At 33.8% G+C, this 24,115-nt stretch overlaps 2 protein-coding genes across 2 annotated transcripts in view; both read left to right on the forward strand.

Annotated features, from left to right (window-relative positions):
* The window catches only part of LOC108038672 (plexin-A2), a 27,674-nt gene extending 24,259 nt beyond the window's left edge, over positions 1-3,415 (forward strand). The window contains exon 10 of the mRNA XM_044460677.1: positions 1,682-3,415. The gene's annotated coding sequence lies outside the window, so the exon portion shown is untranslated. The remainder of the gene's footprint in view (positions 1-1,681) is intronic.
* The window catches only part of LOC123037891 (paired box protein Pax-6-like), a 23,979-nt gene extending 246 nt beyond the window's left edge, over positions 1-23,733 (forward strand). Inside the window, exons 2-4 of the mRNA XM_044460678.1 lie at positions 18,135-18,315; positions 20,781-20,961; positions 23,562-23,733. Coding sequence (XP_044316613.1) covers positions 18,224-18,315; positions 20,781-20,961; positions 23,562-23,570 — 282 coding nt within the window. The 5' untranslated portion in view covers positions 18,135-18,223 and the 3' untranslated portion in view covers positions 23,571-23,733. The remainder of the gene's footprint in view (positions 1-18,134; positions 18,316-20,780; positions 20,962-23,561) is intronic.
* Positions 23,734-24,115: the final 382 nt, after the last annotated feature.

Here is a 24,115-nt window from a genome sequence, read left to right on the forward strand (position 1 = left end):
AACATTTACTTGAATTTACTACGTGAAACTGCATTTTTTAAAGCTTATGGACGATCAAACTTGTTTTTATACCCTTGCAGAGGGTATTATAATTTCAGTCAAAAGTTTGCAACGCAGTGAAGGAGACATTTCCGACCCTATAAAGTATATATATTCTTGATCAGCATCACCAGGAGAGTCGATCTAGTCATGTCCGTCTGTCCGTCCGTTTGTCCGTCTGTCCGTCCGTCCGTTTCTACGCAAACTAGTCTTTCCGTTTTAAAGCTATCTACTTAAAACTTTCCCAAAAGTTGTCTTTCTATTCCGTATTACTACGGAACCAGCCGGATCGGGCGACTATATCATATAGCTCCCATAGGCACAATAACTTTTTTTTTTTTTTTTTTTTTTTCTTTGGGATTTGGTATAATTTAAATATTATGGAATTACGGTTTTAATTAAATTAAAATCGAACAACAATATATAGCCGCCATAGAAGTGATGGCAAAATGCAGCGTAAAATCGACATAGCTCCATTGTTTTGGGTAATATAGGCATAGAAATCGAAATGTACGTTTTGTAATAACTGCAAGGGTATATAAACTTCGGCTTGCCCAAGTTTGCTTCCTTTCTTGTTCGATATATATTTTGATCGTTCATATGGCAGTTATCTGTTACAGTCAACCGATTTTAAACTAAAATTCTAAAATTGCTTAAAATGACTATATCTCGGAGTATATCTATAAAACAAAAAACTTATTATTTGCTTAAATTTCTTTTTCAATGGTTCCAATATACCCGGTTCGACCCTATAAAATTTATATACTTTTTATCATTATTGGCTCGACCCTATAAAATGTATATACCTTTAATCAATATCGCTATGCGTGCTAAAATAGTCATGCCGCTGACCCCATAGCTGCCATGGGAAATTTGAAATATGTTAAATTTGATGTATTTAAAGAACAAGGGTATTTTTTTTTGCTGTTTTTATACCCTTATAGAGGGTATTATAATTTCAGTCAAAAGTTTGCAACGCAGTGAAGGAGACATTTCCGACCCTATAAAGTATATATATTCTTGATCAGGATCACCAGGAGAGTCGATCTAGCCATGTCCGTCCGTCCGTCCGTCCGTTTCTACGCAAACTAGTCCCTCAGTTTTAAAGCTATTTGCTTGAAACTTTACCAAAAGTTGTCTTTCTATTGCAGGTAGTATATAAGTCGGAACGAGCCGGATCGGGCGACTATATCATATAGCTGCCATATAACTGAACGATCGGAAATGCCATCGCTTTGGTGTTTTTAAAGTTAGGAAGTTGGGATTTTTATTGGTTTTATTTTTGGCCAACCAATATAATTTACAGAATATTCTGCAAGGGTATATCAACTTCGGCTCCGCCCGAAGTTAGCTTTCCTTTTTTGTTTTTATTAACTTTCTGAAAGTTTATATGGCCCTATGGTATTAATATAGATGTCAGATATAAGGCCCACTATTGGTACTATCGTTGATGACTAGTTTGTAGTCTGAAAACATTTTCCAAATTACTCTAGGCTTACAACACGGTATTAAAAATAAAATACCAGACAGATGGTTTGTTTAAATTACCGAACACTTAAAACTATTACTAAATATTACTTTAAAAAAATATTCTCTTAAGAAAGTCATCGAATAATAATTCAAAAAAATTCTTTTTTTTCAGATTATAAAAATCATTTGTAAATGTCGTATTTGCTCATGTAATGCTTAATATAATGGTATTGTATGTATGTATGTATGTATTTGATATAAGTATACTAATGTAAGATTAAACATTCAAGATAAAGTAATCTAAATAAAAAATCGACTGACTTTAATTTTAACTTAATATAAAGTGAATGACTTATATTTATACAGTTGCAAACCTATGTTGAAAATTAAGGATATTCATGTATTGCTTTTTTTATCTGCAGTTTATGGTACTAAGTCACATTCCTAATAGCACGACATTCGTTCAATTTCTGTGATTTAATCTTCACAAAAAATTAATGTCGAAGTTAAGAAGAAGGTTCAAAATTATATGTGCATTAACGAAAACGCAATGTCGGTCATCTCTTATATAAGTTCAAAAGATATTGTAAACCAACACGTAATACACACACAAACGTCTCGAACACCATTTTACTTGGTCCTCGGGCTTGTAAAATGTTTGCAAGTTTTTTATGCTTTGTGATATTTTTACAGAAATAATAGACAATACTGATTGATATGTGTTTTGTTTTTATTGATTTCTTTAAAACGCGATCAAAAGATATAAATTAAACAAATGTAATACTGAGAGTGACTTATAAAAAAAAAGGAGAACAAACGCAATAAGTTCAGTGCTCAATTATAAGGTACCCGGGCTCTCTGTCCCCTGTTACGAAAATATTTCAATTCTGAAAAAGACTTTAGTTGTTCCCTTCATCTATGGTAGCTTTTTTTTAAATTATCCGAATTGTGCTGTGAGCAATACAAACTGATTCCGACAAAATAATTACAGTTCACGTGATTTTTAATCGCAAGAAAAAGCTGTTAAAACCCTACAGAACTTAAAGAACAGTATCGTGATCTATTAAAGCAAATTTCAACACTCTTAATTATTTAATCGATGATATTCCAGCTCCAATATAAGAAATCTTTGATCACGTGATTTAAAACGTTTCTAATAGTAATAACAAACTGGCTACCGAGCCTATCTATATAAAACGGAATGATACTAAAATGGCATTAAACCGGAGTGCAGTTCAAATGTTTTGCAGCTTATTTTATTGACTTTTTTAAACGTAATTATTTTATTTGTATTTGTAATATTACAATTTTTGTTTCATATGCATTATTTTTTTATGCTATATCTAAGAATTATTTATAAATAAAAGCCTTATTTCAATTTCTGTAAAAATGTTTATTCATTGTACTAATGTATATTACTATCAATAAAAATCAAATTGTTCTCTAACATTTTTTTAATATTAAAATGATTTCTTTATTTTTTAACATTAAAAAAGTCGATAGAGAAATGATAAATAGTTGATATTTCATCTGGTCAATTTATCGCTATTATGGAAGTTACTTATGATATTAAGATAATACAATTGTAGTACGTAAATGTTTTAGAATATATATTTCGTGTATTTGTGTATGTATGTATAAATGAAGATTTGATATTAATGAATGCATAATAATCATAGTTTAATAGTGTATGTACATATTTACTAAATCGCGCAAAAGCTATGGCGGTTTAAGATCACACCATAACCAGAATCAGAATTTGAACCAACTTAGGTTGGCAATTCCAAATTAAAATATTTAAATATGCACAAAAAAAAAATTCCCACCAAATCGATATCCCAATAAAATTATGTGTAATCAATTGAAATATAAATTCGGAAAGCCGAGGATTACATACCCTTGCAAATATTTATTCATTTAAAAAGTATTATTAAATGGTTTTTTATATGCGGATACTATGTAAATGAATACAACCTCTAACTACCCATTGCAAAGTTAAAGGTCAAACATTAATCAAATATTATATTACAAAAAAGCTGACCTGGTAAAATTAAAATTTTGAAAATGGAAATAACGTTAAAAATTTTATTAAATATTATTTATTTGCCACCCATCGCGGAAATGTCATTTTTTCGATCCAAATATTTATTAAATTAAATTAAGGCATCGCGATGCTTCTTGACCATAATATTGTTGCCCGGATTTGTGCAAATCAATATATGCAAATTCAATTAATTATTTTGAACAAAGTACTCATTTCCATCGCCAGTGATATTTAACATTGAATTTAACCAAAATAACGAATTCTAAGCCAATAAAATTAATATGGGGGAATTTTAAAGATTTTATTTGACTTCGATAATGTTATTATACCCTTGCAGAGGGTATTATAATTTTGGTCAAAAGTGTGCAACGCAGTGAAGGAGACATCTCCGACCATATAAAGTATATATATTCTTGATCAGGATCATTTCCTGAGTTGATATAGCCATGTCCGTCTGTCCGTCTGTCCGTCTGTCCGTCCGTCCGTCTGTCCGTCTGTCTGTTTCTACGCAAACTAGTCTCTCAGTTTTAAAGCTATCGAGTTCAAACTTTGCACACACCCTTCTTTCCTTTGCACGCAGTATATATGTCGGAACGGCCGGGATCGGCCGACTATATCCTATAGCTGCCATATAACTGATTGATCGGAAATAACATAACTTTGGTGTTTGTAAAGTTAGGAAGCTGGGATTTCCTATGGGTTTTATATTTGGTCAATCAATCCGACCTATCAAATTTCATAAGGATCGGCCGACTATATCCTATAGCTGCCATATAACTGAACGATTGGAAATGCCATAACTTTGGTGTTTTTAAAGTTAGGAAGTTGGGATTTTTGATGAGTATTAAGAATGCATCATATGAATAATTTTGGAGAATATAATTTACAGAGTATTCTGCAAGGGTATATCAACTTCGGCTCCGCCCGAAGTTAGCTTTCATTTCATAAGGATCGGCCGACTATATCCTTTAGCTGCCATATAACTGATTAATCGGAAATGTCATAACTTTGGTGTTTGTTAAGTTAGGAAGTTGGGATTTTCTATGGGCTTTATTTTTGGCCAATCAATCCGACCTATCAAATTTCATAAGGATCGGCCGACTATATCCTATAGCTGCCATATAACTGAACGATTGGAAATGCCATAACTTTGGTGTTTTTAAAGTTAGGAAGTTGGGATTTTTGATGAGTATTAAGAATGCATCATATGAATAATTTTGGAGAATATAATTTACAGAGTATTCTGCAAGGGTATATCAACTTCGGCTCCGCCCGAAGTTAGCTTTCATTTCTTGTTTTTTTATATAATTAACGGCACTATAAAAAAGTTTTCATTTTTCCCATTAAATTCATATATATTACTAAACACTATAAAGTAAGTTTACTATTATTGGTCAAAATCACAATTTAATCGACTTTCAATACATGAAAAAAACAAATATGTTAATCAATATGTTAAAAGAAGAAGTTCCACTATAATTTTTTGAATGTCGTTAAACATTTTATATCACAGTTCATGCCAGTTTATACATCACTTAATGCTAGGTGATAGTTTATATAAAAAAACAGCTCAGTTTCTGATTTCTTATTTTAAAAATAGATTATCAGCCACACAAAAAAACAACAATATGTGTTACTTAGCACGAAATCGATGTTAGTTTAAAATTCAATTACACAATCTACAGAAATATTTTTTACCAAAAAAGGCACATATGCTCATTTAAATATGGGCATTTCAAAAAAAAAAGGTCAACCAGGAAAAAATCTCAAAAGTGAGTTAGACGAATTTTCCTCTCAAACTTTTTCAAAAATTATAAACTAAAGTCAGCGATAAATATATATTTTTATAAATATATTTCTTGCAATTTTTTTTATGAGAATAGTTTTTTATATACTTCACCATAAGAATGATATTATGGAATGCATTTTAATATGTTTGTTTTACATATTGCACTTCCAAATTAGAATAAAAAAATCATTTAAAGGCAAGGGAAAAACCGTACGCTCGTGACATGAGTCATAGCCAACCAAAAAAACGAATTACGGATTTTGTAAGAAAATCTCTTTCAACCGAAATAAAACAAGAGAGAACGCTATAGTCGGGATCCCCGACTATCAGATACCCGTTACTCAGGTAAAGGAAGTGCGAGGGAGATGGAGATAGAAACTTTGATCACGCATAACTTTTTAACGAATGGTCCGATTTGAAAAATTTCTTCTACATTTCGATAGGTATTGATAAACACAATAAAACTGCATTTTTACTTTTCCGAAATATTTAAATTTTTAAAATCGTATATAAGCGATTGTGGGCGTTAAAGGGGGCGTGGCATCTTTTTGAAACAAACTTGCGCTGCGTAGGAACTCCTAGAATCTGCATGCAAAATGCCAATCTTCTACCTTTTATAGTTTCCGAGATCTCAGCGTTCATACGGACGGACAGACAGACGGACAGACGGACAGACGGACAGACGGACATGGCTATATCGACTCGGCTAGTGACCCTGAGCAAGAATATATATACTTTATAGGGTCGGAAACTCTTCCTTCTAGCTGTTACATACTTTTGCACGAATACAATATACCCTTTTACTCTACGAGTAACGGGTATAAATATAGATAGTTGGTTGTGTAAATAGTCAAAATTCCTTTCTTTGATAAAAGCAGCTGAAATCTGGCTTTTAAAATGAGATGTCTTCTTATCAAGCTGAAAAAGACTTAGCAGAGAGTTAGGCTTGATTTTAGTGGTTACTCTAACATGGAAGCTCGAGAAAATTAAATTTTTTTTAGAGACTATCTCTTTGAGAAATACTAGCCCTTTTATAACCAGATAAAGTCGATATACATCATTTGGCGTAAACTCCCGACCACATGCTTGTTGTTATGCTCAATGAAATCCTTCATTTCAAAAAAACAAGGAGGAAATGAAATTTTTCAATTTTTTGTTTTAAACTAAACAGAACGAACGAACGAACGTTTGAGGCCCATATGTATGTCTATATTTTTTCAACATTTTGCTTTGGCTTTTTATTTTTATCTTATAATATCAGAGACCATACGTAATGGATGCAGGATATAGACGAGGATTTTATACAATTAAAAACTGCTTTGTGAATTCATATAATATCTGTACAAAAGAGTCGGCAACCCCCCGAAAAAGATATGACATTATCTTCTACAGGTGCGTAAGATAAACTCAGCGACTAGGTTGCATCGACGTAAATCCACATCAATCATTAAACGGAAATGGTAAGGCAATATGTAATTCCTGACCAAATCTTTTTTTACGCTTGATCTAAGGCTAACAATTTACGTTTTTACTAAAAAGTTAATTTTTGTGTTCGGCCAGATTCCGGATGAAAGTAAAAATAAAATAAAAATGTATAAAGAAGACTTCAAATGTGACTGGTATTCGGAAGACTGAATCTGAGATTTTTGGATAACCTAGCCTGTTTTACAAAACATTGTTTTACAAAAAGACCTATATAGGCCCCCATGTAAAGATTATTCTTTAACACTTTTTTTATTCAAAACATGGCACATGCCACAACTACCAAAGAAAAAATAGAAAATTGTTCTGCTATTTCCAAGCTAATAAATTTCAATTCTCAATCTTTTAAAAAAAATTTGAAATACACAAATTGAAAATGACAATACGGATTCATCTTAAAACATCTTAAATATTTTGTAATTCCAGGCTGTAAATTTGCAGTAAATAGTCGGAACCATCCATAATAGAATTAGAAATTGGCATATCTTTGTGTTATATTCCTCTCTGATTTTAACCAACTTCATCGGAGATAACTTTTTCGTTTTATTATAAAATAAAAGTAGGCCTCAAAGCATTTACTCAAATAAATGTATTGAGTTTTTTATAAATGTTCTAAATGTTTTTAAACATGTTGCATAAACTTAAAACACTGGGGATTTAAAAGCAGAACTGTTTGTATGAAATTGTGGTAATATAAACCATGACCTGTTCCACGATTAGTTATCGGTATTATGATCACGTTAATGGGGTAAATTATTACCAGTGTATCTGAGTTCAATCGATAAATGTACAAAATAAAATTTTTGTATGGACTTCAAATTTTTTTTTAATTTTGAAAATAAGTTAAAAGTAAATAAAATCTGGAAATTAAAAATTAAATTTCTGTAATTTTTGTACACTAAAAAGGGAATGGATTATTTATTTTATTTTCAGAACAGGAATCCGGAGATGCTGTTTTTGAGCAGCCCATTAAGGCTTAACCATTCACATATCGCGCAAAATGCTCTAATAAAAACAACTAACTTCAAAACGAATTCGAAGTTAATAAATATATACTATATATAAGAATTGATAATTTTTATTGTTCATATACAGAAAAGCAGAAAGTTCGGCCAGTCGAATTTTACAAAAAAAAATTATAATTATAATGGAATGTCTCATGGTAGGATACATATATTGCGTTGAAAGCAACCGGAAATGTATTTACATAATAAACAGAGTGGAACAATAAAGTAAAATAAATACTTTTAATGCGTATTCATTTACTAAGAATAAAAACATAAAACAAATAACTTTTTATTATTTTTGTTATGGCTCTAAATATTTTGCAAGGGTATACAAACGTATCTGTATTAAGTAATCCGAGGCCATTATTGTGTATATGTATGTACCTACATATAAACATAAGAATGTCTGACTAACTCTGGTAACGAAACGTTGCACCAGTCTTACTACTTGTATTCTCTAAGTCACATTTATAATGATAATTATGGTATTTTAATCTATGTGTGTATACGTGCGTGTAATATATTTGAACAAATATACATCTGTAAACTGTGTAAAACTCTCTTTACTGTAAAGGATATTAAAACCTCGGGAACACGGCAAATCTCTACTTTGTTGCTTTTATGGCATCAATGTGGCGTAGAAAAACAAATTCCGTTGTTAGACATGGGCGGGGTTCATAATAGAGCCGAGTTTACTTTATCAAACAAATTGGTTAAATAGAGTCAAAGTAAGCATGTTAGTGAAAGTAAAAAATGGTCAAAAAGATGGCCCAACAAATAACGTACATAGATCCTCTGTTCCTTGTAACACCAAATTAAAAAATCCGAAAATATTACTTTTTTGGTTAGTTTTTATTGATTGGTTTTGCACTTCCAGACCTTTATACACCCTTGAAAATAAATGAGCATAATTTTTGTATTGTAGTCGTTGATTCTTATTAATTATATTATTTTATGGAAATACTTTTTAAAAATAAAATTATTATGATAGTTTTGAAAGGTATTGATTCCTTTTTTAAGTGAATTAAAGTTATGTGATTATTTTGCATAGTCGGACATGGTTTTATATACCCTGCTTTGACGCGAAGCGAAACTTGTAAAGACAAATTAGGCAGAGGAAAGAACAATAGGATTAACGGCGCCCTTTTTATACCCTTGCAGAGGGTATTATAATTTTGGTCAAAAGTGTGCAACGCAGTGAAGGAGACATCTCCGACCCTATAAAGTATATATATTCTTGATCAGGATCACCTCCTGAGTTGATATAGCCATGTCCGTCTGTCCGTCTGTCTGTTTCTACGCAAACTAGTCTCTCAGTTTTAAAGCTATCGAGTTGAAACTTTGCACACAGCCTTCTTTTCTTTGCACGCAGTATATAAGTCGGAACGGCCGGGATCGGCCGACTATATCCTATAGCTGCCATATAACTGATTGATCGGAAATGCCATAAGTTTGGTGTTTGTAAAGTTAGGAAGTTGGAATTTTCTATGGGCTTTATATTTGGCCAATCAATCCGACCTACCAAATTTCATAAGGATCGGCCTACTATATCTTATAGCTGCCATATAACTGATTGATCGGAAATGGCATAACTTTGATGTTTGTAAAGTTAGGAAGTTGGGATTTTCTATGGGTTTTATTTTTGGCCAATCAATCCGACCTACCAAAGTTCATAAGGATCGGCCGACTATATCTTATAGCTGCCATATAACTGATTGATCGGAAATGCCATAACTTTGATGTTTGTAAAGTTAGGAAGTTGGGATTTTCTATGGGTTTTATTTTTGGCCAATCAATCCGACCTACCAAAGTTCATAAGGATCGGCCGACTATATCTTATAGCTGCCATATAACTAAACGATTGGAAATGCTATAACTTTGGTGTTTTTAAGGTTGGGATGTTGGGATTTTTTATGAGTATTAAGAATGCATCATATGAATAATTTTGGAGAATATAATTTACAGAGTATTCTGCAAGGGTATATCAACTTCGGCTCCGCCCGAAGTTAGCTTGCCTTTCTTGTTTTCAACTGAAGTTGTTTTCGCGGTTTTTACGTGCACTTGCATTTGAGAGAACGGAGAGAACAGATCGAAGCTGAGATTTTTTGTGAAATTTTATAACTAAATTTATCAGAAATTTATGTAAGTGTTATTTTATTAATTATTTTGAACTGTACCTACATATACTGTTAATATATTTATTCATTATTTAAGGCGAAGCTTATAATAAAACTGTTGGGCCAACATAAACTAAGCTGGACTTGGCCGGCGGCAAAACAAAAAACGCAGTAAGTTTTTATTTTTTTAATAATTTTTCTATTTCAGATATACTTGGTCAGGAAGAGCCAGTACATAAAGCACGAAGTCAAAAAAAGGGCACGGAAACCGAAACATCCTCAACACCTCCGGGACAACTGAAAACGTACATATGTAGATTGAATTAAGTTAAATTAATTAGTTATATGTAATGAAATAATAATGAAATATTGTAATAAAATAAAAAATGAAATTTATATGAAAATTTTAGTGAATGAATTTTACTGATGAAAAAAAAGCGATGAAAATGAAATGAAAAAGCGATGAATTACTTATTAAAGAGTGATGAATTACTGATGAAAATGTGATGAATTCATCACTCTTTAATCAGTAATTCATCACTCGTTAATCACTATTTCATCGCATTTTAATCACTCGTTCATCGCATGTTCATCAGTAAACGCTGTTCAAAGAGTGATGAATTACTGATTAAAGAGTGATAAAAAACTGAAAAAAGAGTGATGAATTACTGATTAAAGAGTGATGAATTTTTCACTGATTAACTCCTAGGACATGCCAATGTTAAATTCATCACTAATTTGTATGAAGTTTCATCGCCGATTAATCAGCAGTGATGAATTTTTGGTGATGAAAAAGCGATTAAAAGGTGATGAGCGGTACTGCAGGGGATGTTCTCAGCGTTGTGGTGCAATTAAAGAGCATGCCATTTGTTCTCCGGGATTTGATAATATTTAAATAATATGGAATAACGGTTTTAATTAAATTAAAATCGGACATCTATATCATAAAGCTCCTATAGGAAAATTTAAAAATAAACATAAAAAAATATTTTTAATTTGCTGTTTTTCTGTTTATCAAAATATATTGCATCCCAATTTTGAACCAAATTGCATCGGCCAGCATAATTTAATTTTAAAATGCGATGTTTCAGCATAAGCTTTTATTCTAAACAAAAATTAATGTTCTAGAAACTGAAAAAGAGGGTTCTGGCCTAGGTTCGTTGGATACGATTTTTTTATTAAGGAAATTAAACTTTGACGGATTCAAAGCGCGATCGATCTTTAAATAAGTAAAAAGTAAAATTATCTTGAGTTTAAAGTGGGATAAGTCATAAATGTTTATCTCCAATAAAATAAAATACAAAATTTATTTTTGTTAAATCAAAAACAAATTATAAAATTAATTTGCACGGCGTACCTCAACATCGACCTGGATGATTAAGGGTCCATGCAAAAACTTAAAGGTTAATAAATATGCCACTAGGAAATTGTTATCAAGCGGTATAAAACAAAAGAAAATTTGTTTTCCTATAAACTTACCTAATCTAAATTTAGACTTCAATAAGCAAATTGAAATTTCCATTCACACAATTAACGAGTCAAATTATATAATAAAACTAAAAGCTCAATTATCCGAAGATGTGGATGAAATTTTTGCTCACATAATACTTTGAAAACTCAATAAAGATACTAAAGATTATTGCAGGTCATACAAAAGAGGCGAAAAATGCAGGCACATTTTAATGTCGTGGAGTTTTTAAAGCAGAGGCTCATTTCCATCTTCTCTTTTGTACAAAAAAATAATCCTCTGAAATGGTATGAAATAACTAAATTAACAAAGAAAACTGTCTATGTTGTAATTTACCAAACCTTAACAAACCAGAGATATAAAATTAAAGGAATGAGCACAGGAGAATGAATTGACTGACCATGAAAATGCAAATTTGCCGCCATATAACTGATTGATCGGAAATGCCATAACTTTGGTGTTTGTAAAGTTAGGAAGTTGGGATTTTTTATGAGTATTAAGAATGCATCATATGAATAATTTGGGAGAATATAATTTACAGAACATTCTTCGGCTCCGCCTGAAGTTAGCCTTCCTTTCTTGTTTTTAAAGGCAAATCGAATTTGTTAGAGGAGAATCTAGTAATGTACAAACTATAAATTACTTTCATAAACTGAAAATAAAAATAATATACAAGCTCTAAGAAAACCGTTATATATTTTCCAAATGAAGCAGATTTGTTTTCAAAACTATTATTTAGAAATAATTATTCCATATAACTTGACAAAAACAACGAAATCAAATACAATCGTGACCGACGAGATTCCGCACTTATGTGCGCAGCTTTGCACCTCTGGTTAAAATCAGAAAATGTCCTAATCACAAAACATCAGGCAGAACACCCGCTGACATCTTCATTTATGCTGGAACACCAGAATATAATACTCAAGACAGTAAACAGAAAGGAATTAAAAATCTAAATGAGAATCGCCAAATATTCGAAATAGACGCTCGGTACAAACAAGTCTAAAACTACTAATCCATTAAAAAAAAAACAGGTTAAGGTACCCAAATAGACGACAAACACTATTCCGAAAAGAACCGCGGAAGAGAAATCCCCACTATGAATCCAAATATAAAAAGAAAAAAATAATTAATAATTAATAAAAGCAAATATAATAATTTCAGGTCAAGTGAAGAAAACATCGCTTAAGGGGACCCCCATTCTCGATTTCAAATGTTGACGATTTTCAATGGGCTGGAAAATGTACATATATTATTTTTTAGGCTTGCAACTTTGCATCATTTATTTGAAGACTTGAATAAAAAAAAAAAAATTAAACATAATTTTTATTTTGTTTTTTGTTGTTGTTTTTTGTCATTGAACAAAGGCCCTTCTTTTCGTCGGCGTATGGGATTTAAGCTCACTGGAACATCTGAAACCAAAAATTACAACGGGGTTAGGAAGAGTATATGTATGGCTTTTTTTAAATTCGGACAAAAATTAACAAAATGGCGGACCTTTTTTTTCAGCCACAAATCAAGGTAAAAAGTAAAGAAGATTCTCACCGATTTGATTTATCCTAGTTCATGCTTCATTTCATTTCATTTTCACTTGAAATTTTAAAGGAACATTCTTGAATAGTTATAGGTACGAATTAAATACAAAAAAAAATAATCGAGGGGGGTTCCCTTAAGAGGTTATATACCTTTTCCATTTCCAAAAACTCGAAAATTTGTAATTGCTTTATCTTGAAGAACAGCCCCCGCCCCAAACTAAACTTGAAACTTTAAACGCGAATATCTCGAAATGGTGTTTGCGGTGATATGGATAGGCGAAAGACTATTGAATCGATTTTCTTCAAATTTTTATACCCTTGCAGAGGGTATTATAATTTTGGTCAAAAGTGTGCAACGCAGTGAAGGAGACATCTCCGACCCTATAAAGTATATATATTCTTGATCAGGATCACCTCCTGAGTTGATATAGCCATGTCCGTCTGTCCGTCTGTCCGTCTGTCCGTCTGTCCGTCTGTCTGTTTCTACGCAAACTAGTCTCTCAGTTTTAAAGCTATCGGATTGAAACTTTGCACACACCCTTCTTTCCTTTGCACGCAGTATATAAGTCGGAACGGCCGGGATCGGCCGACTATATCCTATAGCTGCCATATAACTGATTGATCGGAAATGCCATAACTTTCGTGTTTGTAAAGTTAGGAAGTTGGGATTTTCTATGGGTTTTATATTTGGCCAATCAATCCGACCTACCAAATTTCATAAGGATCGGCCGGCTATATCCTATAGCTGCCATATAACTGATTGATCGGAAATGCCATAACTTTGGTGTTTGTAAAGTTAGAAAGTTGGGATTTTCTATGGGTTTTATATTTGGCCAATCAATCCGACCTACCAAATTTCATAAGGATCGGCCGACTATATCCTATAGCTGCCATATAACTGATTGATCGGAAATGCCATAACTTTGGTGTTTGTTAAGTTAGGAAGTTGGGATTTTCTATGGATTTTATTTTTGGCCAATCAATCCGACCTACCAAATTTCATAAGGATCGGCCGACTATATCCTATAGCTGCCATATAACTGATTGATCGGAAATGCCATAACTTTGGTGTTTGTAAAGTTAGGAAGTTGGGATTTTCTATGGATTTTATTTTTGGCCAATCAATCCGACCTATCAAATTTCATAAGGATCGGCCGACTATATCCTATAGCTGCCATATAACTGAACGATTGGAAATGCCATAACTTTGTTGTTGTTAAAGTTAGGAAGTTCGGATTTTTTATGAGTATTAAGAATGCATCATATGAATAATTTTGGAGAATATAATTTACAGAGTATTCTGCAAGGGTATATCAACTTCGGCTCCGCACGAAGTTAGCTTTCATTTCTTGTTATAATTTTTTTTTGTATATACGGGAACGTTTTATGCAAAAAATGAATTTTTTGGTCGGTAGAGGTTTTACAAAAAAAAATCCATTTCGGCGAAATAAAAATTTGTGCATGAAAAATCGATCGTTCAAGTACAAACAAAATTCATTACGAACATTTAAAAAACAAGAAAGGAAAGCTAACTTCGGGCGGAGCCGAAGTTGATATACCCTTGCAGAATACTCTGTAAATTATATTCTCCAAAATTATTCATATGATGCATTCTTAATACTCATAAAAAATCCCAACTTCCTAACTTTAAAAACACTAAAGTTATGGCATTTCCGATCAATCAGTTATATGGCAGCTATAGGATATAGTCGGCCGATCCTTATGAAATTTGGTAGGTCGGATTGATTGGCCAAATATAAAACCCATAGAAAATTCCAATTTCCTAACTTTACAAACACCAAAGTTATGGCATTTCCGATCAATCAGTTGTATGGCGGCTATAGGATATAGTCGGCCGATCCCGTTCCGACTTATATACTGAGTGCAAATAAACGAAGGGTGTGTGCAAAGTTTCAATTCGATATCTTCAAAACTGAGAGACTAGTTCACGTAGAAACAGACAGACGGACAGACAGACGGACAGACGGACATGGCTATATCAACTCAGGAGGTGATCCTGATCAAGAATATATATACTTTATAGGGTCGGAGATCTCTCCTTCACTGTGTTGCACACTTTTGACCAAAATTATAATACCTTCTGCAAGGGTATAAAAATTGCTCCTGTGTGTCAAAGAGTAAGCCATGGTGGTGGAAGCGTTATGTTCTGGGGATCAGTTTCCTATAATGGTGTGGGAGACTTGGTTCCTATCGACGGATCCATGAACCAGAACCGATATTTAGATACCTTAAACAATTATGCATTTCCCTCCGGCGACAGATTAATAGGAAAGGAATTTATTTTCCAACAGGACAACGCTCCTTGCCATAAGGCCAAAATGATTACTAGGTTTTTAAGAGATGTTGGGGTGAAAACCCTCGATTGGCCACCACAAAGTCCTGACTTAAACATTATTGAAAATGTGTGGTCGCTAATAAAGCGAAATAAAAGCACTGATCTGACCAGGAGAAAAGCAGAAACCATTACTGAGGTCACAATGATCTGGAAAGATATTCCTTTAAAATACCTTCAAACCTTGGTCGATTCCGTTACAAATCGCCTCCAAAAGGTGATAGACACCAAAGGAGGTTATATTTTTTATTAATTTCCAGTTTATAATAAATTTCTAATACATTATAGTTAAATAAAACGAAAAAAAAATGTCAAAATACTTACGCCACCCATGAAATGACGTTGTTTTTAGTTTTAATGAAATAAAAATGAAAAATTGTTATATATATAATTTAATACATTGTAACTAAATGAATTATGTACAATCCATAAATATTTTTGTCTTTAAAATAAATACAAATTGAACAAGAAAGGAAAGCTAACTTCGGGCGGAGCCGAAGTTGATATACCCTTGCAGAATACTCTGTAAATTATATTCTCCAAAATTATTCATATGATGCATTCTTAATACTCAGAAAAAATCCTAACTTCCTAACTTTAAAAACACCAAAGTAATGACATTTCCAATCGTTTAGTTATATGGCAGCTATAGGATATAGTCGGCCGATCCTTATGAAATTCGGCATGTCGGATTGATTAGCCAAATATAAAACCCATAGAAAATCCCAACATTCTAACTTTACAAACACCAAAGTTATGGCATTTCCGATCAATCAGTTATATGGCAGCTATAGGATATAGTCGGCCGATCCTTATGAAATTCGGCATGTCGGATTGATTAGCCAAATATAAAACCCTTAGAAAATCCCAACATTCTAACTTTACAAACACCAAAGATATGGCATTTCCGATCAATCAGTTATATGGCAGCTATAGGATATAGTCGGCCGATCCCGGCCGTTCCGACATATATACTGCGTGCAAAGGAAAGAAGGGTATGTGCAAAGTTTCAATTCGATAGCTTTAAAACTGAGAGACTAGTTTGCGTAGAAACAGACAGACGGACAGACAGACGGACAGACGGACATGGCTATATCAACTCAGGAGGTGATCCTGATCAAGAATATATATACTTTATAGGGTCGGAGATGTCTCCTTCACTGCGTTGCACACTTTTGACCAAAATTATAATACCCTCTGCAAGGGTATAAAAATAAACTGAGGCATCGCCATGACAAAATATATATGCCGACCAGTGTAGTCGGCCGATCCCGGCCGTTCCGACTTATATACTGCGTGCAAAGGAAAGAAGGGTGTGTGCAAAGTTTCAATTCGATATCTTCAAAACTGAGAGACTAGTTCGCGTATAAGCAGACAGACGGACGGACAGACGGACATGACTAGGTCGACTCTTGTGGTGATGCTGATCAAGAAAATTTATAATTTATAGAGTCATTTCACTGCGTTGTAAACTTTTGACTGAAATTTTAATACCCTCTGCAAGGGTATAAAAAGAAAACAAGAGAGAACGCTATAGTCGGGTGCCCCGACTATCAGATACCCGTTACTCAGGTAAAGGGAGTGCGAGGGAGATGGAGATAGAAACTTTGATCACGCATAACTTTTTAACGAATGGTCCGATTTGACAAATTTCTTCTACATTTCGATAGGTATTGATAAACACAATAAAACTGCATTTTTACTTTTCCGAAATATTTAAATTTTTAAAATCGTATATAAGCGATTGTGGGCGTTAAAGGGGGCGTGGCACCTTTTTGAAACAAACTTGCGCTGCGTAGGAACTCCTAGAATCCTCCTAGCTTTTATAGTTTCCGAGATCTCAGCGTTCATACGGACAGACAGACAGACGGACAGACAGACGGACAGACAGACGGACAGACGGACATGGCTATATCGACTCGGCTAGTGACCCTGATCAAGAATATATATACTTTATAGGGTCGGAAACGCTTCTTTCTAGCTGTTACATACTTTTGCACGAATACAATATACCCTTTTACTCTACGAGTAACGGGTATAAAAATAGTTTCAGACAATATATAGATTGTTAGATAGTAAGACAATTAGTTTTTGCATATTTTTATACCAGCTAAAGCCAAATTCCGCACTTTTGGGAGACCGGAAAAAGACGCTGGAACTCGCAACAGCGAAAAGTGTGCTGTTGCCTACAATCTTTTTGTTTTACTTGGCTCTATTGGAATTTTTAGGCGTTCGCCAGCTGAATAGATATAGTCTTTCTAGTGTCAACACTTTGTACAGTTCATCCCAACTAAGTTTGGTAGGGTTTTACTGTCCATTAGCAGAAACAAATCAATTTGAGCGATTTAACAAAAACAAAATGTCGACAGCAGAAATTAAATTTGTTGTTGGCTTGGCGGAATGTATTGTATCAAAGGCATTTTATTGGCAAGTTTCACTGGATGAAACTTCAGTTATTCTCTTTATTATTCTCTTTCCGTAAAAGTAAAAAGGTAATAATTATATAAATTGAAGCTGTTAAGTCCGGTTTATTGTACTCTATAAAAACTATATTGAACAAATTGAGTGAAAAAACTTTTATTAAGGGGCGATCCTTACTTTTTCACATCATAAAGAGGTATGTTTCTTTTATACAGCCGCGGTACAAATTTTCTGCTAAAAATTATAACGTGCTCTGCAAGGATATAGTTACAGGCATTGTCTATTCCAAAGTATATAAACAGACCTTATTATTATCTTCTCATTAAATATGTCGTTCTTTATTATTAACTGCTAATAGCCCAAAAACATAAAGATAACTTTTGAAAATGTTTCTTTTCATTTTTAGATATTATGAAACAGGATCGATTAAACCTCGAGCGATAGGTGGTTCAAAACCACGAGTAGCTACAACCCCGGTCGTACAAAAAATTGCTGATGATAAACGGGAATGTCACAGCATATTTGCGTGGGAAATACGGGATCGACTGTTGTCCGAACAAGTTTGCAATAGTGATAACATTCCAAGTGTAAGTTTTTAGTTTTCAAATATCATGCATGTTAAAAACTATATTGAAATTATTAACTATATTAAATTCCAATAATTATACCCTTGCAGAGGGTATTATAATTTTGGTCAAAAGTGTGCAACGCAGTGAAGGAGACATCTCCGACCTTATAAAGTATATATATTCTTGATCAGGATCACCTCCTGAGTTGATATAGCCATGTCCGTCTGTCCGTCTGTCCGTCTGTCCGTCTGTCTGTCCGTCTGTCTGTCCGTCTGTCTGTCCGTCTGTCTGTTTCTACGCGAACTAGTCTCTCAGTTTTAAAGATATCGAATTGAAACTTTGCACACACCCTTCTTTCCTTTGCACGCAGTATATAAGTCGGAACGGCCGGGATCGGCCGACTATATCCTATAGCTGCCATATAACTGAACGATCGGAAATGCCATAACTTTGGTGTTTGTAAAGTTAGGAAGTTGGGATTTTCTATGGGTTTTGTATTTGCCTAATCAATCCGACATGCCGAATTTCATAAGGATCGGCCGACTATATCCTATAGCTTCCATATAACTGATTGATCGGAAATGCCATAACTTTGGTGTTTGTAAAGTTAGAATGTTGGGATTTTCTATGGGTGTTATATTTGGCCAGCCAATCCGACCTACCAAATTTTATAAGGATCGGCCGATTATATCCTATAGCTGACATATAACTGAACGATTGGAAATGTCATAACTTTGGTGTTTTTAAAGTTAGGAAGTTGGGATTTTTTATGAGTATTAAGAATGCATCATATGAATAATTTTGGAGAATATAATTTACAGAGTATTCTGCAAGGGTATATCAACTTCGGCTCCGCCCGAAGTTAGCTTTCCTTTCTTGTTTTTTTTTTTTTTTATATTTCTTCGATTTCTCTGTGGGAGCTATATAATATAGATTTCCTATTTGAATTTGATTAAAGCCATAATTCCTTAGTATTTATTACCACATCCCAAAAAACAAAAAAAAAACACTAACAAGAAAGGAAAGCTAACTTCGGGCGAAGCCGATGTTGATATACCCTTGCAGAATATTATGTACATTATATTCTCCAAAATTATTCATATGATGCATTCTTAATACTCAAAAAAAATCCCAACTTCCTAACTTTAACAAGAGAGAACGCTATAGTCGGGTGCCCCGACTATCAGATACCCGTTACTCAGGTAAAGGGAGTGCGAGGGAGATGGAGATAGAAACTTTGATCACGCATAACTTTTTAACGAATGGTCCGATTTGAAAAATTTCTTCTACATTTCGATAGGTATTGATAAACACAATAAAACTGCATTTTTACTTTTCCGAAATATTTAAATTTTTAAAATCGTATATAAGCGATTGTGGGCGTTAAAGGGGGCGTGGCACCTTTTTGAAACAAACTTGCGCTGCGTAGGAACTCCTAGAATCCTCCTAGCTTTTATAGTTTCCGAGATCTCAGCGTTCATACGGACAGACAGACAGACGGACAGACAGACGGACAGACAGACGGACAGACAGACGGACAGACAGACGGACAGACAGTCGGACAGACGGACATGGCTATATCGACTCGGCTAGTGACCCTGATCAAGAATATATATACTTTATAGGGTCGGAAACGCTTCTTTCTAGCTTTTGCACGAATACAATATACCCTTTTACTCTACGAGTAACGGGTATAAAAATAGTTTCAGACAATATATAGATTGTTAGATAGTAAGACAATTAGTTTTTGCATATTTTTATACCAGCTAAAGCCAAATTCCGCACTTTTGGGAGACCGGAAAAAGACGCTGGAACTCGCAACAGCGAAAAGTGTGCTGTTGCCTACAATCTTTTTGTTTTACTTGGCTCTATTGGAATTTTTAGGCGTTCGCCAGCTGAATAGATATAGTCTTTCTAGTGTCAACACTTTGTACAGTTCATCCCAACTAAGTTTGGTAGGGTTTTACTGTCCATTAGCAGAAACAAATCAATTTGAGCGATTTAACAAAAACAAAATGTCGACAGCAGAAATTAAATTTGTTGTTGGCTTGGCGGAATGTATTGTATCAAAGGCATTTTATTGGCAAGTTTCACTGGATGAAACTTCAGTTATTCTCTTTATTATTCTCTTTCCGTAAAAGTAAAAAGGTAATAATTATATAAATTGGAGCTGGTAAGTCCGGTTTATTGTACTCTATAAAAACTATATTGAACAAATTGAGTGAAAAAACTTTTATTAAGGGTCGATCCTTACTTTTTCACATCATAAAGAGGTATGTTTCTTTTATACAGCCGCGGTACAAATTTTCTGCTAAAAATTATAACGTGCTCTGCAAGGATATAGTTACAGGCATTGTCTATTCCAAAGTATATAAACAGACCTTATTATTATCTTCTCATTAAATATGTCGTTCTTTATTATTAACTGCTAATAGCCCAAAAACATAAAGATAACTTTTGAAAATGTTTCTTTTCATTTTTAGATATTATGAAACAGGATCGATTAAACCTCGAGCGATAGGTGGTTCAAAACCACGAGTAGCTACAACCCCGGTCGTACAAAAAATTGCTGATTATAAACGGGAATGTCCCAGCATATTTGCGTGGGAAATACGGGATCGACTGCTGTCCGAACAAGTTAACAATAGTGATAACATTCCAAGTGTAAGTTTTTAGTTTTCAAATATCATGCATGTTAAAAACTATATTGAAATTATTAACTATATTAAATTCCAACAAGAAAGAAAAGCTAACTTCGGGCGGAGCCGAAGTTGATATACCCTTGCAGAATATTCTGTAAATTATATTCTCCAAAATTATTCATATGATGCAATCTTAATACTCATAAAAAATCCCAACTTCCTAACTTTAAAAACACCAAAGTTATGGCATTTCCAATCGTTCAGTTATATGGCAGCTATAGGATATAGTCGGCCGATCCTTATGAAATTTGATAGGTTGGATTGATTGGTTAAAAATAGAACCCATAGAAAATCCCAACTTCCTAACTTAACAAAAACCAAAGTTGTGGCATTTCCGATCAATCAGTTATATGGTGGCTATAGGATATAGTCGGCCGATCCTTATGAAATTTGGTAGTTCGGATTGATAGGCCAAATATAACACCCATAGAAAATCCCAACTTCCTAACTTCACAAACACCAAAGTTATGGCATTTCCGATCAATCAGTTATATGGCAGCTATAGGATATAGTCGGCCGATCTTTATGAAATTTGGTAGGTCGGATTGATTGGCCAAATATAAAACCCATATAAAATTCCAACTTCCTAACTTAACAAACAGCAGAGTTATGGCATTTCCGATCAATCAGTTATATGGCAGCTATAGGATATAGTCGGCCGATCCCGGCCGTTCCGACTTATATACTGCGTGCAAAGGAAAGAAGGGTGTGTGCAAAGTTTCAATTCGATATCTTTAAAACTGAGAGACTAGTTCGCGTAGAAACAGACAGACGGACAGACAGACGGACAGACAGACGGACAGACAGACGGACAGACAGACGGACAGACGGACAGACGGACATGGCTATATCAACTCAGGAGGTGATCCTGATCAAGAATATATATACTTTATAGGGTCGGAGATGTCTCCTTCACTGCGTTGCACACTTTTGACCAAAATTATAATACCCTCTGCAAGGGTATAATAATTTTTTTTTTTTTTATATATTTCTTCGATTTTTCTGTGGGATATAGATTTCCTATTTGAATTTGATTAAAGCCATAATTCCTTAGTATTTATTACCACATCCCAAAAAAAAAAAAAAACACTAACAAGAAAGGAAAGCTAACTTCGGGCGAAGCCGATGTTGATATACCCTTGCAGAATATTATGTACATTATATTCTCCAAAATTATTCATATGATGCATTCTTAATACTCAAAAAAATCCCAACTTCCTAACTTTAACAAGAGAGAACGCTATAGTCGGGTGCCCCGACTATCAGATACCCGTTACTCAGGTAAAGGGAGTGCGAGGGAGATGGAGATAGAAACTTTGATCACGCATAACTTTTTAACGAATGGTCCGATTTGAAAAATTTCTTCTACATTTCGATAGGTATTGATAAACACAATAAAACTGCATTTTTACTTTTCCGAAATATTTAAATTTTTAAAATCGTATATAAGCGATTGTGGGCGTTAAAGGGGGCGTGGCACCTTTTTGAAACAAACTTGCGCTGCGTAGGAACTCCTAGAATCCTCCTAGCTTTTATAGTTTCCGAGATCTCAGCGTTCATACGGACAGACAGACAGACGGACAGACAGACGGACAGACAGACGGACAGACAGACGGACAGACAGACGGACAGACAGTCGGACAGACGGACATGGCTATATCGACTCGGCTAGTGACCCTGATCAAGAATATATATACTTTATAGGGTCGGAAACGCTTCTTTCTAGCTTTTGCACGAATACAATATACCCTTTTACTCTACGAGTAACGGGTATAAAAATAGTTTCAGACAATATATAGATTGTTAGATAGTAAGACAATTAGTTTTTGCATATTTTTATACCAGCTAAAGCCAAATTCCGCACTTTTGGGAGACCGGAAAAAGACGCTGGAACTCGCAACAGCGAAAAGTGTGCTGTTGCCTACAATCTTTTTGTTTTACTTGGCTCTATTGGAATTTTTAGGCGTTCGCCAGCTGAATAGATATAGTCTTTCTAGTGTCAACACTTTGTACAGTTCATCCCAACTAAGTTTGGTAGGGTTTTACTGTCCATTAGCAGAAACAAATCAATTTGAGCGATTTAACAAAAACAAAATGTCGACAGCAGAAATTAAATTTGTTGTTGGCTTGGCGGAATGTATTGTATCAAAGGCATTTTATTGGCAAGTTTCACTGGATGAAACTTCAGTTATTCTCTTTATTATTCTCTTTCCGTAAAAGTAAAAAGGTAATAATTATATAAATTGAAGCTGTTAAGTCCGGTTTATTGTACTCTATAAAAACTATATTGAACAAATTGAGTGAAAAAACTTTTATTAAGGGGCGATCCTTACTTTTTCACATCATAAAGAGGTATGTTTCTTTTATACAGCCGCGGTACAAATTTTCTGCTAAAAATTATAACGTGCTCTGCAAGGATATAGTTACAGGCATTGTCTATTCCAAAGTATATAAACAGACCTTATTATTATCTTCTCATTAAATATGTCGTTCTTTATTATTAACTGCTAATAGCCCAAAAACATAAAGATAACTTTTGAAAATGTTTCTTTTCATTTTTAGATATTATGAAACAGGATCGATTAAACCTCGAGCGATAGGTGGTTCAAAACCACGAGTAGCTACAACCCCGGTCGTACAAAAAATTGCTGATTATAAACGGGAATGTCCCAGCATATTTGCGTGGGAAATACGGGATCGACTGCTGTCCGAACAAGTTAACAATAGTGATAACATTCCAAGTGTAAGTTTTTAGTTTTCAAATATCATGCATGTTAAAAACTATATTGAAATTATTAACTATATTAAATTCCAACAAGAAAGAAAAGCTAACTTCGGGCGGAGCCGAAGTTGATATACCCTTGCAGAATATTCTGTAAATTATATTCTCCAAAATTATTCATATGATGCAATCTTAATACTCATAAAAAATCCCAACTTCCTAACTTTAAAAACACCAAAGTTATGGCATTTCCAATCGTTCAGTTATATGGCAGCTATAGGATATAGTCGGCCGATCCTTATGAAATTTGATAGGTTGGATTGATTGGTTAAAAATAGAACCCATAGAAAATCCCAACTTCCTAACTTAACAAAAACCAAAGTTGTGGCATTTC

This window comes from Drosophila rhopaloa, unplaced genomic scaffold (assembly GCF_018152115.1).
Source record: "Drosophila rhopaloa isolate 14029-0021.01 unplaced genomic scaffold, ASM1815211v1 contig_203, whole genome shotgun sequence".
Lineage (NCBI taxonomy): Eukaryota > Metazoa > Arthropoda > Insecta > Diptera > Drosophilidae > Drosophila > Drosophila rhopaloa.